We start from the raw sequence: 17793 nt of genomic DNA on the forward strand, positions 1-17793 counted from the left end.
ACCAAATGTTTTCCCTTTTTTTTACTAGGTACAAAACATTCTGAGATTCAATTATAGTTACAACAAGGCAACAAATTTTGCAGCTCCTATAAACATTGTGCTTACGTGCAACTTGCGCAATAGCATTTTCATCAAGCATCATTTCAGCAATGCCTTCCTGATCCACATCAACTTCATCCACATAAACCATTTCTGTTAAGGCTCGTACTTTCAAACACCAAGCAGCCTAGATCACAGATGAAAGAAGGGACCAATGTTAACATTCAGTAGCCTGAAATGTACATAAAAGCAACACAGCATAGCAAAAATGAATTTTAATATTTTTCTTTGATTTTATATATCAGACAATAGATTAATCTGTAGTCACGCAAGAGTAGAAAGAGGGGATAAAATTGTGGGACATTAAGACTGAATGGAAACCAACTGCATTTTCACTTGCAGCATGAGACTGAAAACTAAAAGCTAGAAAGAACCACCTTAGAAACAAAGAGCTGAAAGAGACCTCAAGGGTCATCTAGTTCAACCTCCCAAAACAGCACAGGAAATTCACAACTGCCTCCCCCACACAGTGACCCCTGCACTATGCCCAGAGGAAGGCAAAAAACCCATCCAGGATCATTGAGCCAATCTGGCCTGGAGAAAAATTCCTTCTTGACCTAAAAGTGACTATCAGCATTACTCTGGGCATTAAAGAAAGACCCATGAGAACCAAGCACTGGATCATCCCTTCCCACCCTCTGTCTCATAATCTGCCCAAATTCACAGAATCTTCATTGTTGTCAGATGGCCATCTAGCCTCTGCTTAAAAACCTCATAAGAAGTACCACCTCCCAAGGAAGCTTGCATCCCCTGAGGAACTGCCCTGTCAGGAAATTCTTCCAAATGTTTAGCTGAGAATTCTTTTGATTTCATTTCAAATTACTGGTTCTGGTCCAACCTTTTTGGGCAATAGAAAACATCGATGAGAGGCCCACAGCTTTGACTTGCCACATGAAGGATGGAAGATGGTTAACAGAATACAAATAGGCTTTGGCAGTTGTGCAGACCTGTGTTTAAATGGGGCAAAATACCAGAACCCAAATGTGATGGTGGTACAGCCCACCAAACTATTTTCCGTCTTTAGTACCCCTTGGATGCAATTCATCTGGCCCTGAGGACTTAATTTCATTTGAAGAAACTAGGTGTTTACATACCTCTCCCATGCCTGAAAAGATTCAATGGGTGATAACTAGTGAAATATGGCTTCAATTTTTCCTCTGTTTTGTTTCCCCAGAAGCCCCTTTTAATGTTAGATGTTGCAGGACTGGTATGAACAAAAAGCTATACAGACACCTTTCTCACTCAAAGAATCTTAAAAATATCAGCACTAATTTAGGGAATTCTGTTAACATATTTAGCTTGTAAATATATTAATTACATACTTAATTAATAGTACATATGGAGCATCACCCATACGCTAATTTTTCTCAGTTTGCTTCAGAAACAATAAATACTTTTGATACATATGGTTTTCTTCCAATTCCCCCTTTTAAAATCTCTTGTGCAAAATTCTGTAAATGGTTAGTTCAAGAGGAGAAGGTGTAAGATTTCCAAGTGGGGAAACCCTTGAGGAAAATTCAGGTATAGGTACAGATGTGCATGACACAAGTTAAAAATCCTAAGAGCAAGTTTTTAAAAAATAAATGGAAAAATCCAAAACCATATAACGATTAATTTCAGAAGACCAGTATCATTTACAAAAGGGTTCTGATAGAGATCTGCATGGACATCAGTGAATTGCATTAAGTATCTACAGTGTTCACTGAAGATGAAACAGGTTATCTAAAGAAAGCTCCATCTTCCTTCTATGGATAAAAAATCCTGCACAATAAGGACTGCAGGTTCACATGTTTCCCTGATGACTTATTAAGAATGTAGGAAGCTTACAGAAGTCAAGAGATAGAGTTAGAATGATATAGCTGCTAAACTAATGAGAGACCCTTTTCAAAACACAGAACAGACTACCATATTCTTTTGGAGTAAAGACTGGGCTTTTATTCACCACTGACTAAAAAGCACTACAAAGTAAGTATTTGAAACCAAAAGTACAATGAAAATTAAGTCACAAAAAGACAACTGTCTTCAATAAAAGGATAGTTAACAAAAAACTACTGCAGTCATAATACTATACTGTATTTTGAAGTACAGTTTAATAAAGATACAGTTTAATGCACTTCAACTGTCTTAACTCTTACACAGACTAAAGCCTCTCAAAAATATTTCATAGATTCATCCCCAGAGGGCAAAGGCATTCATGAACAACTATGAAAGAATGCAATGTACTTTAAGGCAGGAAAACAAAGTTATATAACCAACTACTTATCAGCCTCTTTTAAATAACCCACACAAAATAAGATTCCTGTAATATCTGAATCTACGGCAAATGTGTCTGCATACAAAAGGAGAAGAGTACATGTGGGGCACACGTACATGCTTATCAACCAGTAAATAAGTCTCTGGCCATCCCACAGTGGGTGGGTGTGGGAGGCAGAGAGCTAGCAGAGGATGTAGGACTAACATAATATAGTCACTCTAACTGGAGAAGAATAGTAATTTCAAAGGGAATTCTGACTCAGGGTCCACCATCCAAAAGCCATTTCCACATAGGTTATTTGCTTTGGGTTCAATGTTGTTGGGAAGTGGAGTTTCCCACAGCAATGTAGGAGACTTAAAAGCCACACAAAAAATGGGGAAGCCACACTGATCTATCCCCATGAGGCTCTTTCACACATATTGTGTGGCTCTCAATAGCCCCCACGGCCTCATCAGCCAACTTGGAGAAGGCATCTGTCTATTTAAATCAAGCCAAGTCTGGGTTGGGAAATACCTGAAGATTTTGAGGGTGGAGACTGAGTGAGGCGGGGTTTGGGGAGGGAAGGGGCTTCAATGGGATATAAGGTCATAGAGTCCACCTTCCAAAGCTGCTAATTTCTCCAGGTGAACTGGTCTCTGTTGCCTGGAGACCAATTGTAATAGTAGGAGAATTTCAGCCACCACCTGGAGATTAGCAACCCTATTGGTTGATAGTTATTGAGATCTCCTGGGTCCAGGGTATGCAGCTCTCTCTGCCTCCTGAATTCAGTAAGCCAGCTACCCCATAGTTTTAAGTAGTCAGGAAAGAAATGGGTATATCTGCAGGGTATAAAGGTATAAAGGCCTCAAACCTCCACAGAGTCTGTCCATGTCCTCAGTCTGGATAAACTGTAAAGTATCCCAAACGACAAGTCAGCAGTCTGGCACTATCTGGCACTAACTGAGCCCGACACTGTTAATGCACCATTAAGTTGGAACAGGTACAAGAGATTTTATCTGTGTACTGAGCAAATTGGTCACATTTACTATTCCATTTAACAATTTTTCTGTTTTTCACTCTATCTGAACCTCGGGATTCCTCCTAAATCACCTTGCCATTAGAACAAAGACCATTCTTTATTAATACGTGGCTCACTAAAAAGGTAAGCATAGAGCGTAAACCAGAAGCTCCAGAAGGAACAATGTGGGCTTGCAGTGAGAGAGGACAGGTGGAAGGTAACTTCCTTGTGCTTGGAAAGTGTGAATTACAAACATAACAGCGGGTGCTTGACAAAAGACTTAAGGGAACCATGTCTGTATGGATTATAGGCATTGCACCAGCCTGAACAATGCAGCTTTGCCAATCTTTAGTACAACCATTCTATCATGAAAGCCACACCGCTTGCACAAGCCACATTTTACCATTATAAACTTGATGATATATGGAGAACCTACCATCTACAGCAAGTAGGTATCAGAAATACAACCCAGCTATGAAGAACTCAGATTTACACACCAGCTACTCCTAAGTTGAAAATCATGACAGAGGGGTAACCATGATGTTTGTCGCAGCAAAAAACAAGCAAGTGAAGTAGCACCTTAAAGACTACCAGAAATATAAATTTCAAACATTTCTTACTCATCACAGGGCTCAACCATCTTAGCAAAAACTGGGACTCCCCAGTCCCTACTTGGCACAGGTGTCAACTGGCTTAGTATAAATCGTAAAACGGGTCCCTGTGTTTTTCTTGATTGGATCTGAATTTTACATAATTACAAGACACTATACTTCCTGCATTTCATAGGCCCTTGATGGTGCTATTTGGTTTTTCATATCCTTACCTTTAAAAGACTGCATAGCATAGTTCAGTGCTTCTGAAAAAGTGGCCAGTAATCCATGAAATCTTATACCGGAATTTTGTTAGCCTTTAAGCTGTCACAAGATTTCTGTATAGCCTATGATAATGTATCTTGTCTCTGCACTGTATACAGTGACCAAAATACAATAGTACACTATTATATCCGGTTTAAGGTAAACAAGATGGTGATCCAGATGGATACAAATGCTTTTGAAAGGAACAATGGCTTCTACTAACCACCAGAGGTCTTGCATCTGCTGGCTCCAACCTAGTAACTCTGTTATAGCCACAAAATGGAACAGCTGTACTTTTCAAAAGTTATAGCCAAGAAAGAGGAATGGGGATGCTGCCTGTCATAACAACGTGTGTTGACACACATCTAATTGTGACTGAAGGGAATGGTCCTCCTTGCTAGGCAGAAACTGGCAACACAAATTGGACTGAAGTGCCTTGCATCATGTCAGATGTAATAAAGACATCAAAAGTGATTTTGATACAAAAACATTGTTTTTATGCAAGAGATAAAAAGCAAAGCTGTGGATGGCTGAATGGGCATTTCTCAATTTCCACAAAGCAGGCTCTGTATCATATTACTGTAAGAACCACTGGACAATGAAATAAAAACTAGAATTAATTTTCTCTGTATAGGCACCTATACTTTGTGCCTGCAATTGTGATGAGAAGGACCTGATGCACTACTGATGGGAGTTGCCTAATATCTAAATCCTAGACCACAGGATCATGTTTAACAATAAACTGCAAAGGGTGGGTAAAATTATTCCAAGTCTGATTAGGCAGAAGTCTCCCCTGATTTTTTAAATGCACCCTGATAGGGAAAAAGAAAGAGAAAGATCCTCTGTGCAAGCACCAGTTGTTTCTGACTCTGGGGTGACATTGCTTTCACAATGTTTTCACAGCAGACTTTTTACGGGGTGGTTTGCCATTGCCTTCCCCAGTCATCTACACTTTCTCCCCAGCAAGCTGGGTACTCATTTTACTGACCTCGGAAGGATGGAAGACTGAGTCAACCTTGAGCCGGCTACCTGAAAAACCAGCTACCGCCGGGGATCGAACTTCTCAGGTCGTGAGCAGAGCTTAGGACTGCAGTACTGCAGCTTTAACACTCTGCGCCCTGATAGGACACTATCAAATATTGTTAAACATGAGCAAGTATCTGAAGAAATACCTAGTTTACCAGAAGCATGTTTTTAGTCACTGCGGAACTGCAAACCACCAGATAGGTTTAATCTATGTGATATATAGAACAGTTCTTTTACGAGGACTGCTCTATTTAAACTTTTACTAGAACAGGTCCTGTTTGTTAAGCCTATATTCTAAATGCTGTCAGAATTCTGCAGTTAACAAGAAGTTGTTTTCTACAGTGTGTTTGTTCATTCTGCTGTTTTCTTGTTTTACATTTTTTAGCTTGGGACTTTGTAATGTGTACTGGCACGCTCCTTGTCTGAACTGGGAGCTGAAGACATGTTTGGGGGATCCTGATGCCCAGCTGCCTGTAGCTGGTTCATGAAGCAGTGGCAGTCTTGGTTTACGGGGCAAACTTTCTCGTATTAATGAGCCTTTTTGACTGCACATTAGTGGGGTGAATCCCACAAAAGCCTTCTGGGTGTGCACCAGTCCTTATGCAAGAGTAAATATTAAAATTACTCCTTGCTGTTTGCATGAGCAAAATAATTGTATGCAGGGCTTTTTTTGAACAGGAACACACAGGAACACAGTTACAGCTGGCTTAGCACCAGGAGGTATGGCCTAATATGCATATGAGATCCTGTTGGGCTTTTTCTACAAAAAGGCCCTGTGCAAAACAATGGGGATGTCAGGGGGTGTGGCCTAATATGCAAATGAGTTCTTGCTGGGCTTTTTCTACAAAAAAAGCACTGATTGTATGTATGTGTGTGTTAAGTGCCATCAAATTGCTTCTGGCTTATGACGACCCTGTGAATTAACATTCTCCAAAATGTCCTAGAGTTAGCAGCCATTCTCAAGTTTCACAAACTGAGTGCTGTGGCTTCTTTCATTGAGTCATTCCACCTCATGTTGGGTCTTCCTCTTTTCCTGCTGCCTTCAGTTTTTCTTAGTACTGTTGTCTTTTCCCACAATGTGACCAAATTACAATAGTTTATCCATTTTAGCTTCTAGGGAGAGTTCAGGCTTGACAGAACTCACTTATTTGTCGTTTTGGCAGCCCACAGAATCTGTAAAGCAGTCCTCCAACATGACATTTCAAAGGCATCGTCCTTCTTCCTGTCAGCTTTCTTCATTGAATATCACACCCATACATAACAATGGGGAATAATATGGCATTAATAATTTGAACTTGGTCACCAGCAGCACACATTCTTATACTTAAGAATCCTTTCGAGCTCTTTCATGGCTGCCCTCCCCAGTTTAAATTCCCTTTGGATTTCTTGGGTACAGTCTCCCTTTTGGTTGATGATGAAGCCAAGGAATAGAAAAAATTAAACAATTTCAATTTCTTCATTGTCAGCCACAAAGTTGTGTAAATCCCCAGTAGTTATTACTTTTGTCTTCTTGATGTTCATATATACCGTAATCCTGTTTTGGCACTTTATGCTTGAACCTTCATCAGTACCTGTTTCAGATCTTCACTGTTTTCTGCCAATAATGTCATGTCATTTGCGTGTCTCAAATTGTTAAATGTTCCTTCTACCAATTTTCACTCCACCTTCATCTGAGTCTAATGCAGCTTTCCTTATGATATGTGAAGAAATAGAGAGATAAACTGTGTCCTTGTCTGACCATTCTGCCAGTTGGAAATCATTCTGTTTCACCATATTCTATCCAAACAGTGGCCTCTTGTCTAGAGCAGGGGTGTCAAATTCATTTGTTATGAGGGCCAGATCCAACCTTGTCAGGCCGGGCCATGTGTGTCATAAAATGTAATGCCAGGTAGTGGAGATATAAACTTTACAAAGGACACAGACAAACAAAATTAAATATTTTTAAAAACTTAAAACATGCTTGAAACATTAGCACCCGTTGGTCTTAAAAGGTGCTTTCTTTGTATCTCTCCTGTGTGATCCAGGGAACTGGGCAAAGTTTTCCTTCTTTCCCTAGGGGACTGAGGAGGGGAGCCTCAGCCAATAGAAGGAAGAGAGGCTTGGCTTAGTAGCTCTGCTGTGCAATTGAGAGAGCCTGGCAAAGCAAGCTATCCCTCCCCCTCTCCTCCCCAAGGGAGAAGCCTCAGCCAATGGAGAAAATAGAGACTTTGCTCTGTAGCTCCTGTGCGATTAAGCAAGCTCTGATGCAGATGGAAACAAGAGAGAGAGAGAAGGAAGCAGATGACAGCCAGTTGCTTGAGGGCCCGATAGGAGCCCTCCAGGGGCCTGTTTTGGTCCCTGGGTAGCATGTCTTACACCCCTGGTCTACAGTACAGATTGCACATCAAAACAATCAGATGCTGTGGCACACCCGTTTAAGTCAACCATAGCTTTTAATGATCCACAGAGTCAACAGCTTTGCTATAATCTATGAATCACAAGCTGATTTTCTTCTGAAATTCTCTTCTACGCTCCAGTAACAAATGTAAATTTGCAATATGATCTCTAGTGCCGCTTCCTTTTCTGAATGCAGCTTGAACATCTGGCATTTCTCATTCCATATGCGGTAAAAGTCTTTGCTGTAATATTTTGAGCATCACTGTACTTGTGTGAAAAATGAATGTGATGGCCTGATAGTTGTTGCAGTTTTTGACATCTTCTTTTTTCAGAATTGGGATGTAAACTGAGCCTTTCCAGTCTGTGAGCCATTGTTTTGTTTTTCACACTTGTTGGCACAATCTTGTTAGGATTTTGATGAACTCCATTTCCGTGGCTTAGAAGAATAACTGTTGATATCCCATCTATTCCTGGTGACTGGTTTCTTCCAATTGCTCTCAGTGTAGCTCTCACTTCACTTTCTAAAACCATAGACTCTTCTTCAAAAAATTCTTCTTGGAAGGTATCTGTCATCCTTTTGTCTCTTTAGTGCAGTTCTTCAGTGTATTGTTCCCATCTTCTCTGTATTTTGTCCCGTTCAGTTAATGTATTTTCACGCTGATCTTTCAGCATGCGTAACCGTGATTTAAATTTCCCTCTGATTTCTCAGATCTTATGAAACATATCTCTTCCTTTTTGTTGTTGTTGTCCTCTTCTATTTCTTTACACTGGTTATTATAATTGTCTTTACAACCGTGAATCACTGGAATGTTGTATTTTGTATCTCCTATCTTTTCCATGCCCTAACCTGGATAGATCAGGCTAGCCTGATCTTGTCAGACCTCAGAAGTTAAGTAGAGTCAGCCCAATTAGTATTTGGATGGGAGATTACCAAGGAATACCAGGGTCACCATGCAGAGCAGGAAACAGCAAACCACCTCTGAACATTTCATGTCTTAGAAACCCTACGGGGTCGCCATAAGTCAGCTGCGACTTGATGGCAGCAAGAAATTTTTTCCCATATGCACAAGACATGATACGTGAACCATATGTTCCACTGCTCCATATGGACAAAATTATTCCATGAAAAATTATAAGAAAGCACTATATATTGTTGCAGCCTTTATGCTACTACTTTGGCACAATTCCACTTGAACTCAATACATCTTCCTTTGTACTCACTCACTGCTAGATCCAACCCTGTAATCTGCATTTGTATAAAACAAGAACGGAGGAGGCAGTCAGTTCTTTGAATGTAAGACAGGATAAGGAATAACTAAGCAGGGTTTTTGTTGAGCAGGAACGCACAGGAACGCAGTTCCAACTGGCTTGGTGTCAGGGGATGTGGTCTAACATGCAAATAAGTTCCTGCTGGGTTTTCTCTACAAAAAAGCCCTGTAACGAAGTACTTGTTTCCTCAAAGCTAGCCAATTACTAGACAGTAACAATTTCTTTGGAGGATAAATTCATGGTACGGGCAAGATCCAGATTTGGTTATCAGGAAACAAAACCCACATACAGTATCTGATCTTGTCTTTTCTGGTTATCAGGAAACAAAACCCCCATATAAGTATCTGATCTTGGCTTTTCCTGAGGACGACTAGAAATAAACTCTGTAGATGCAGATGTGCTTTTGATGATAATGTTAAAGGTGGACAAGGAATGTGTGCACTGCAAGAATATATAGTAACAACATGGAAGACAGCAAAAGAAAAAGTTATAAACCTGAGGCAGAAAGAAAAGTAGCAAAAGTAAAAGCCAGCACTGGAGGAAATACCCCCCAGAATTGAGGAGACAGCAATGAACTGCAGACCTATTGGTGCTGCTACTGCCCCCTTAACTCTCTCATGCTTCGTAAACCTCAGGCATGCCTTGAATCTGAAGACAGCTGGACCCTAGGCTGTGACTGGTGATACCAGCTCCTAACCAAGAGCCATAAGCCTACAGAATATTGCTCTTGAACAGCGATAGTTCAGACAGTCACAAGCAGTGCAAATAGCTGCTGCAAACCTTTTATCTTGCCTCTTTGCAACAGCGCAAAGTATGAATATCACAGTCTCTGTTGGATGAGCTGTACACATACAACTCTCAAAACTACATTTAGAAAAAAATGTTCATCACTCACAAATAAAACCAGGCTTGCTAGAGGAAGCAGAAGAGTGTCTAGCTGTAAGCAGGTTAATGACATTAAGTTTTTAAATATACATTTCTACAACAAAAACCAGTTAAGACTATACAGGGGGTACTTGTTTACTCAAGACAAATATGACATTAATACACCATCAGGGGCTGTGGCTGAGTGACAAGAGCATCTGCTTTGTATGCAGAAGGTACCAAGTTCAATCTCTGGCATCTCCAAAGTATCAGGTTGTAGGTGAAAGCCCCTGAGACCTCTAAGAGCTGCTGTCAGTCAGAATAGACAGCACTGATCTTGACAGACCCAATAGTCTAACTCAGCGCAAGGCAATTTCATATGAACATCAAAGGCATGTTTCTACATCACAATCACAATATCGAACTGAATATTTTTCTCCCTCAGTATTTAGAAAAAGTAATTTTACCTGAAATACTGTGAACTCTGAATCCGATTCCTGTAAAATATGACAAAGGAGAGGCATAAACATATCTTAACGACAGCCACATCAACATTGACAAGCTGCCCAACCACATCTGATTTCTATTCATGTATTGTTACATTCCCTTAAAGTTGAGTTGCATCATTTACAATATATTAAACATTGCTGCTATTAGCAATCATTGCTAAATGGAACTTCCATACCCAGAAGTAACATATTGCTAAACACTGGGGCAAAACAACATTGCCTTCATACCCTGCCTGCATGCTTCCTAGAGGCATCCGACTGCCCTCTGTTGGAAACAGAATACTATGTCTCATTTGATTCGTCATTTCATTTGAAGGCATCCCATACATATTAGGAAAAGAAAAACAGTGCAATCCTAAACTCTGAAGATTAATAAACAAACAGGAAGAAGCACTCCCAAAAGCATTTTTAAACTTTTGTCTGACAGAAGATGGCCTTTATTCACACCATCTGGTGGGAATTTAGTAGCTAGAACACCATCATGGACTGCCCTGTCCATCTGCTCTTAGGATTAACTGACCTAACTTTAAAAATATAACAGTAACAGAGATTTTCTGAGAGTAAATTTTTTGCATGTTAATGTTCAGAAGGCAAGGACACAAAACTCAGATTACATTTTAGTGCGGCTGTTAAGCACTCATCTGCAAGACTGAAATCAACATTTCGACTGAAGATAATGTGTTATGATGATACTGTGATGTATTTAGTTTCTGAAACACAAAGGACTGTGTTTCTCTTATTTAGATTTATGTAAAATTTCACAGCACAGAAAAGACCAAATGAAATTCAATTCAGTTTTTATTACAATCAGGGGTGGAATTCTAGCAGAAGTTCCTTTACATATTAGGCCACACATCCTGATGTAGCCAATCCTCCAAGAACTTACAGGGCTCTTAGCACAGGGCCTACTGTAAACTCCAGGAGGAGTGGCTACATCAGGGGTGTGTGGTCTAATATGCAAAGGAGCTCCTGCTAGAATTCTATCCCAGATTGCAGTCCATAGTCCATTCAGAAGCCAAAACATTTATAAAACTAATTAGCTATGTAAAATATCAACATGCATCATTCATCTTACAATAATGTACAGCTTAAGAGTTAGGATCCAAGAAGATTATAGACAAGACTTAACTAAGTCTGTATTTTCATTACAGAGAACAGAAACTTAGCCACAGCTATAGCAGTTCTTTGGTCAACCCCTGCTAGTATGACTTTGAGGGTCTTCTGTTCAGAAAAGCTGCTTTTAAAAAATCAATTAACACGGGTTCTAATAAATCCAAGGGTGTCTGGTGCACGCTTCAGCAGCACATGCACTAAAACCAGAATGACCAAATAAAATTAGTTTAGCATACAAGGAAGAAGGATAACCAAATTAATTTTAAAATCTTTTAATTGGCTATCAGTCACTTATGGGTATGTGTGGGGGATTGTGAAGGGAGGGGTTCAGCTAAGGATGCTTCTTAAGAAATAAAGGTAAAAATAATGCTTTGCAACTATACAAGATATTGAACATACTCTCTGAAGGATTTCACATGCATCACCTTTACAACAACCTTTGAAGCAGGAGTGAGTCAAGTGGTTGAGAGAAAGAGGAATGCTTGAGGCTTAGAAGTGGGTTCATGCATAGCCAACAGTGGAACTGGGGACATGCCGATTTGCAGATAAGCTGCTAAAGTGCAGGCCTCTGAAGAGTTACGTCAGTCTACTGCCATTGATTTCAATGGGCTTAGACTGGAGCATTTATTTATTTATTTATTTATTTACATTAGACTTTTATCCCGCCCTCTCCGCAAGTGGACTCAGGGCAGCTTACAACAGTCGTTTACACGATTTAAAACAATAAGTCAATAAAATCTATAAAACATTAATACAATTAAAATTTAAAAACTATTCCACGGAGCTGTACCATTACTATGTTGGCGGTTCTGCTTTTCAGACAGTTGGTCACCAGGAACTCTAGCTGATGTCAGGTGGCAGCTCTCTCTCAGTTTAAGCACTGAAGGCCTGTTGAAACAATCCGGTCTTACAGGCCCTGCAGAATGTAGGAAGGTCCCGCAGGGCCCTTATGGCCTCCGGGAGAGCATTCCATAACTCTGGTGCTGTCACTGAGAAGGCCCTGGCTCGTGTCAAACGCAACCTGGCCTCCTTTGGTCCAGGGGTGGACAGCAGATTTTTTTGTCCCTGAACGCAGTACTCTCTGGGGGATATATGGGGAAAGGCGGTCCCGCAGATAAACAGGTCCCTGACCATAAAGAGCTTTAAGTCTTCATAGGATTACAATGTAAACTACACCCTCTTTCAAAGTTGAATTGACATGTTCCTTACATTTCTCTCACCTCTTTCTCTACAACCCAGTATTTTACCCTTGTTCCTTTCTTTCTAGAAGGCACGCAAGTTTACCTCAACATGGAAATCATGAATGGAAAACATATTTTTCTTAACATGGAAAAACAAATGGTAATAACACATCTCAACCATGGTTCATTACTAATTTTCCTCTGTGTACATCAGTAAACTACAGTTCATTTCCTGCCTTCGAACTGACATATGGAACACAAAGGACAATAATCAGATTACCCAACTAAGTGGGAGGATCAACCAAGACAGCAGCAGAGAAGTGTGCTCCTGCTAGGTCATGCTACTGTGACAAACAGAGAGAAGCAAAGACAATTTTTTTAAAAGAACATGGCTGACAGTATTTCCGATTTTGTTTTACCCTCAAGTAATTATAGATTTAGCATCAGGTTATATAGCCTAGGGCACCACCTGGTCACAGGAGCAGGTGGGGTGTGCGCCACCACCCCGGTACCCCTTCCTTACCATATTCACCCTTGCTGCTGCCCACCAGGAGTGCTGTGGGTAGGCAGCAGCAGAGAAGGGCATTGGGGGTTGCTGGTGCGCTCCTTGGAGCCTGCCTTCCCTTGCCACGGCTAAGCACAGACCCGGGAAAATGAGAGCAGTGGGGCAGCATGTGTGTGCGCTCCTTGGAGCTGCCCTCCCTTGATGTGCTGCCCTGCTGCCATGCTTACCCTCGCTGCTGGGTCCTAGGGCATATGAAACCCTGCACTGGGGAGGGAATTCCAGAAATGTAATGCCATGACTAAGAAGGTCATGTCCCAGATTGCCACCTGCTTAATTTCAAAAGGCAGATTAATTCTGACACAGCATGGTGGACACAGCAACAAAATGGCTGCTGCAAGAGGCAGAGCCAGCCACAAAATGATTGCCACCGCTTTAGTTCAGTAACACAATGTAGATCCTTGTGCTGTGGTAGCAGCTGCTGCCAAAGCAACATTTAAAAAAAATCTGCACAATCAAATCTCCAATAGTCAATCAGAAGACTTCCTGTGCAAAAACACTTTGTTGGGCTCCAGAAAAGGTGTTTGAGGGCATGGTGCCCATACGGACCACACTAAGGATCCCTAGTCTATATATTTCATGCAGAAATTATCTTTTTTTACATTTGGTAAAATAATCACTCAGCAATATGATTTTAAGATCTATAGGACAATATCACAAGAGCACGTGTTTTTGGATCAATATTTTAAAATCAATACTATCAACTGCATAGCTGTTTAAAAATCAACACATTCTTTTAGACGTGAGGAGACTGGCTCAGTCCACTTTGGAACAGAAAACTTTTAAGCTCTTGATATATCAGATAAACAGAGAAGATTAAAGTCTAGGAAGGGTGAGTCATATATGCTTAAAGCTCCTTGTGGGAAGGACAGGCTAAAATTGGCTAAACATAAAATTTGGAACAATGCTACTTAAAAGAAGTACACAAGTGGTGATAATTTTTAAGAACAATAGATTAAAAGACCCTTTTCAAATTTTCTTTCAGGTAAGGAAAACTTTATTTAGGTATATATTTAAAATATTCATCATCCAAACAGATTAAAGGCAGCTAACAGAACAGCAAAAGCTGCAAGGGCACAAACTTAGGTCGTTTTCGCACTTACCTTATTCCAGAGCGACGTCCCACTTCACTGCGCAGCATCTGCGCGGATTTCGCACTACTTGCTCTGCAGAAGCCGGAAGTCCAGCGGCTTTTGCGTTGCAAATGTAAACTGCCAAAAACCAGTTCACATTTGCGACGCAAAAGCCGCGGGGACTTCCGGCTTCTGCGGAGCAAGTAGTGCGAAATCCGCGCAGACGCTGCACGGTGAAGAGGGACGTCGCTCCGGAATAAGGTAAGTGCGAAAACGACCTTAATAAACATTCAGCAACATTACAACCAAAATGCAACTGAAAACTCACAGTTAAAAACAGTTTGCCCTCTACCAAATTCCCTCTGGAACAAAAACAGTCAGGATGCCTTCCTGAATGCAGGAAATGAAAGCACCCAGGGCTTTTTTTGAGCAGGAATGCATAGAACGCAGTTCTGGCTGCTTGGTGTCAGGGGTGTGTGACCTAATATGCAAATGAGTTCCTGCTGGGCTTTTTCTACAAAAAACCCCTGTGTGAAACGATGTCAGGCTGTGTGGCCTAATATGCAAATGAGTTCCTGCTGGACTTTTCTACCAAAAAAGCCCTGAAGGCACCCAATTCACTAGGACTAACAACTCTGGGTTGGGAAGTTCCTGGAGATGTGGGGGTGGAACCTGGCAAAGTTGGGGTCTGGGGAGCAGAGGGACCTCTGCTAGGTATAATGTTATACAATCCACCCTCTAAAGTAGCCATTTTAACTGATCCCTGACATCTAGAGAACAGCTGTGATTCTGGAGATCTCCAGGCCCCATCTCGAGGTTGCCAGGCCTACAACACACTCACTCTGGTAGGTCATTCCAGAGAAATGGACCTTCCTCAAAGAATGCCCATGACCTCAGTGTTATCAAACAAACAATCCCAGATGTAGGGTATCATTAGGAGAAGGCTATAATCAACAAATAGGAGTATATTGGGATGTGTAGTTTGAGAGGTGTCACAGGTGGGGGCATCCCCTCACAGGAGCCCCACACTCTCTCTTTCACCCTTCAGTCCTGGAGCAAACAAGGGCCTTGTCTAGCTACCACCACTCTGGTTTGGGCTTTCCAAACTGGGGTGGGGGGCAAAGTACTTCCCCTTTCTTCCAAACAAGACTCCTCAGCTGGTTTGGGCATTGCCAGGTGAACAGTCAAGCTTGTGGTATGAGGATCCAGACAGATTAAAACACTACTTTTTATTAAACAAGGTGCGTAGTAACCAAACAGATGGGGAGTGGGGGAACACTTGGGAGCAACAACACTTTTTTCAGCAAGCAGGCCAAAATTAACACACAAAGCAGCTGGCAAGAAGACAATAAAGTTTCCTCACACATCTGCCTCACTGATCCTGTGTACGTGGCCCTTCCTGCCACTCTGTTTCTAGGAGAAGGACACCTTCCCTCTTCAAGAGGGTCTGACATTATTCCTCTCCTGTCCCAGCCACCTTGGTGGTGATTGGCCTTTCCTTTCCCTCCAATTTTACCTCAGAGAAGCCTGTAAAATAATAATATTAATAATTTTTAAAAATTGGGTTTTTGACCCACTCTCCCACTACTACAGGCTTTAGGATGAGTAAAAGCATATTAATAAAAACAATAAATTAAAACAGTTTACGCATCAGTCTGCAACAGTCAGATGGTGTAATAATATTAATAAATGAAGGTCTATTGCAAACTTTACATGAGGCCTCAGAGACTTCCTTGAGATCTACAGGCCGCTTAATCTTTAGCCTTAGACCTAGGATCATGACAAGAGATGCAAGGGCCCCATTCTGTGAAGGCTTTTAGTGGTGATAACCATTGCTTTAATTTGGACCACCTGGAGCAGACAGACAAACAATGGAGCTGACAATACACTAACATTACAAATTCCAAGCATCTGACCCCAGAGAAGAGTCTCACAACCACCTTTTGCATCAACTGAAACTTTAGAGGTATCTTCAAAAAAAGCTCTATGGGCCATGTGTTACAGTAGTCTATCTGGGGGCTACAGTAGTATGGATTAGCATGACAGTGTCTAAAAAGCAGGCTAATTTACAAACCAGAAAGAAGGCATAGATTAATCCTGTTCATGAAATCTATTATTTAGTTCCTTAAAACAAAGAGGATCACTTTCTTAGAAAAAAATTCCTAGAGAGGCTGTGATGAGCCATATATCTTTTTCGACTTCAGGGAACTGCTGGAAACTGGGGGAGTTGAGTGAGGGAAATACAGACCCAGGTGATCCAGATGCAGTCCCTTTAAGGGTGTATACAGCCAATTTCCCCAGAGGTGGCTAGTGATCTACCTCAGCAAGTGATATCAACAGTCACTGGGGTGTTGGAACTTCTCTCCCAAGCCAAAGCAGAACTTCAATCAATCCTTGTTCTCCAGGAGGAAGAGTTTGTGGCAATGGCCAGGATGTCACCTGAGGATGTTATCAGGGATCAGGGGAAAATACCTGTCAGCCTTACAAGGGGCTTGTAAAGTATAAGACATGAGAAAGGCCAGCGAAATGTGTATTTGGGTCAATGACTTCATCATACTGCTCCCTCACTGGGGAGATTCATCTGTCTCTTTCTGTTGCTGTCTTCTGGCATTCCCTCAATGATCTCTCCTTCCTGAATTATGTTTTTAAAATGTATTTTAGTTTTGCTTTTAATTGTTTTAATGATGTGTGTTTGTGAGGGAGGTTGATTTTAAATGTGATTTTATTATGTATGTTTTAATATACGTATAGTAAATAAATTAAAATAAGTACCCATCACTCCTTCTTGTAAATCCTCCCAGTTTACACCATTTGCAAATCAACTGTTCACCTTTTCCCAAGCCACTGTAAGTCCCCCCTCCCAAAAAAGGTCATGCTCAAACCTTTCCCAAAATGTGCTCAATACTTTGAAATCCAGCATCGCAGCTATTAACTATTATGCATCCAACTGCCTTTTCATCGATTTGTGCAATTATCTTATAGAGGTCGTGACCAAACACAACTTTGTTGTGATGTTTTCATGCAACCCATTTTTCGTCCTCGTCCATAACATCTGCACATTCGCAAGCAGCAGCTACGAAGAACTATGTGTGCATATAAGCACTTCGACTGCAACCCTGTGCAGAGACGGGAATCTGTATGCATAAGGCTGGACTGCCACTCACTCACTCAGTGAGGTTGACCCCACATCGACAAAGGCTGGGCTCCTTCCACGTCCGCACACCCTTCCCCTCTCTCCGAAACTCCCTTCACCCTGTATTCTAATCCTGTTCCTCGAGTCTCTTCATTTATTACCTGGTCGCCCCGTTCTTTTTCCAGTAACTGGGAGCAGAGATCCGAGCACAGCTGGAACTTCCTCCGCCTGAAGTAACTCCAGGCGTGGAGCAGGGGGTCCATTGGTATCCCCATCGGCGCAGAAGGCCCCGGCCGAAAAACGCAGAACCTCCACCCCGGCCTGCAAGCTTCCCTTTGCCAAGCAACACAACAGCAAAGGTCCTCGCGCGGGCATAGGCGCCTAAGCAACTGCCTGACAGAAAAACAAAGATCTGCAAGCAGACTTCGTCGAGAGCTGTGTTGCTCGCCTTAAGCAGCTTACGTGGAAAAGGACTGGCTGGCG

The 17793-nt window shown here is 41.5% G+C and overlaps 1 protein-coding gene across 2 annotated transcripts in view; it reads right to left on the reverse strand.

Moving 5' to 3' along the window:
- The window catches only part of TTC8 (tetratricopeptide repeat domain 8), a 59402-nt gene extending 41609 nt beyond the window's left edge, over positions 1–17793 (reverse strand). The window contains exons 1-3 of one of the 2 annotated variants that reach the window (XM_060261244.1): positions 17472–17793; positions 10207–10236; positions 106–226 (exon numbers count right to left, since the gene is read on the reverse strand). In XM_060261244.1, coding sequence (XP_060117227.1) covers positions 106–226; positions 10207–10236; positions 17472–17585 — 265 coding nt within the window. In that variant the 5' untranslated portion in view covers positions 17586–17793. The remainder of the gene's footprint in view (positions 1–105; positions 227–10206; positions 10237–17471) is intronic. The other variant, XM_060261245.1, reaches the window with a different exon arrangement.

This window comes from Heteronotia binoei, chromosome 21 (genome assembly GCF_032191835.1).
Source record: "Heteronotia binoei isolate CCM8104 ecotype False Entrance Well chromosome 21, APGP_CSIRO_Hbin_v1, whole genome shotgun sequence".
Taxonomy (NCBI): domain Eukaryota; kingdom Metazoa; phylum Chordata; class Lepidosauria; order Squamata; family Gekkonidae; genus Heteronotia; species Heteronotia binoei.